General features: G+C 32.7%; 1 protein-coding gene across 1 annotated transcript in view; it reads left to right on the top strand.

Moving 5' to 3' along the window:
• The window catches only part of LOC114040131 (olfactory receptor 8K3-like), a gene marked incomplete at its 3' end in the record, with an annotated part of 1,676 nt that extends 1,189 nt beyond the window's left edge, over positions 1 to 487 (top strand). Inside the window, exon 2 of the mRNA XM_027858123.1 lies at positions 475 to 487. Within this exon, the coding sequence (XP_027713924.1) occupies positions 475 to 487 (13 nt within the window). The remainder of the gene's footprint in view (positions 1 to 474) is intronic.
• Between the last annotated feature and the right edge of the window lie 1,324 nt (positions 488 to 1,811).

Below are 1,811 nucleotides of genomic sequence, written 5' to 3' on the forward strand. Positions count from 1 at the left end.
CAGAGAATGATTTTTGATGGTTGTTACGTTTTCATTTTATGGTCAACTACCAATAAACGCTAATTTAACGGACCATTTAACTGAATGAACCTATTAGAAGATTTAATACAACATATATCCATAAAACAATCTATTCCATTATATTCTACAATAGTAAACAGCCGAACCTAGAAGTTTTCTTGCTTGTGAAAATAATTTATCAAGCATTTATAAAATGTTGACATCGAGTACTGTTTTAGACATTGGACTTAAACAGATAAAATTTGAAAGATATTTCTTGCCATCAATGAACTTACATTTTATTAAGAGCAACAACATTTGCATGAGTCCCACACTATCAGACACAGCAGCTAATCTGCTTTCAAATACATCTTATTGCTAAGGACTTTATCCTTATTATGTCTTCAATTTCCTCCTTACTGACTCCAGTCATTTCTCATAACCTTCTCTGGAAAGTGAGACAAACTAATTCCCTAATCTTTGTAATGTTTTTCAAATTCTTGAAAAAAACATTTTCTTCTCTTCCCCCACCTTAAGTCACATAATCTTCATTCTTGTAATAGAATGGAAAAAAAATGCAGGAATAGACAGGATGTCCCAAAATCTTAGTACACATTTAAATGTTTAAAACTTAAAAAGAAATGTCTTTTGAGAAATTCTGTACATTTCCAGTACCTCAGTTCAAATAACAGGTCTGTTACTTATGACCTGTGATATTCTGGGCAATAAGTTTATCCTCTCAAATTGACATTCATTTATAAAATGTGGGAGTTTGATTATGTAAATTTTAGCACCATTACAGTTAAAATTTTGTGAAGCCATGAATCTATTCTTTGTGCTAGCAACAGAATGTCATCAACTGATCCTCACATGTCATGGGCTTTTATCTCTCCATTATTATTGTTTCCTCCCTCTGTTGACTCTAGAGCTTATTAATGTCCATTCTGAACTCTGTTGCCCAAAATTGAGCGCAGTGTTCGAAATGTAGTCTGTTCAAGGCACAATGCAACTCTACTCTTAGGTCTTATATTGAGATGCCACGTCTAAATTAATGGAGATCATATTATCTTCCTTACTTTATATATAACACCTTCCACTGACATTGAAGTTGGAAACCAGGAAACACTCCAAGTTTTCTTCAAAAGAATATCCACAAATACATGTCTTTCCTATGGTTCATTTGTGAAGCTTTTTGAAAACTCATCAAATATGACTTTGCACTTGTGTCATTTGAAGTCCTTTATCTTTTTAATCTCAAGTTAATGCATATCAGGTTTAGGAACTGCTAGAGAATTTTCTCATTTCAAATGGGGAAAGAGGGCTAGAGGCAATACCTCCCCAGAGGTTTTATGGACTAATTAAGTAAGAAAATATATGGTTGAGAGATGTAACTGCTTTGAATTTTCTCTTGCTCTTTCTTCCAACTTCTGGCTAAGAAGAAGAAATGTGGTTTTATAATAGTCAACCTAAAGCCTCTTTTCTAGTTTTCTTAAATGATGAAGGACTTGGGGAAGATTTTATGATCTGGTGTTCTGGGGATGGAACTTTAAATACTTGCCTAAATATGTGACGACGTAAAGAGAGAAAGTAGTATGTAATTGTCTAATGAGTTTGGTGTGAAATATGTGTAAAATAAAGTGGTGCATGTATAACCTATATCAGATAGATTATCATCTCAGGGAGGGATTGAGGAGAGCAGGAGGGACAAAATTTGTAACTGAAAACTTATTAAAATGAATTTTAGAAATTATGTTTACATGTATATGGGAGAAAACAAAATATCATTAACAACAAAATAAAATAAAATAAGC

The sequence above is a fragment of the Vombatus ursinus genome, unplaced genomic scaffold (genome assembly GCF_900497805.2).
Source record: "Vombatus ursinus unplaced genomic scaffold, bare-nosed wombat genome assembly UNPS02012711.1, whole genome shotgun sequence".
Classification (NCBI taxonomy): Eukaryota; Metazoa; Chordata; class Mammalia; order Diprotodontia; family Vombatidae; genus Vombatus; species Vombatus ursinus.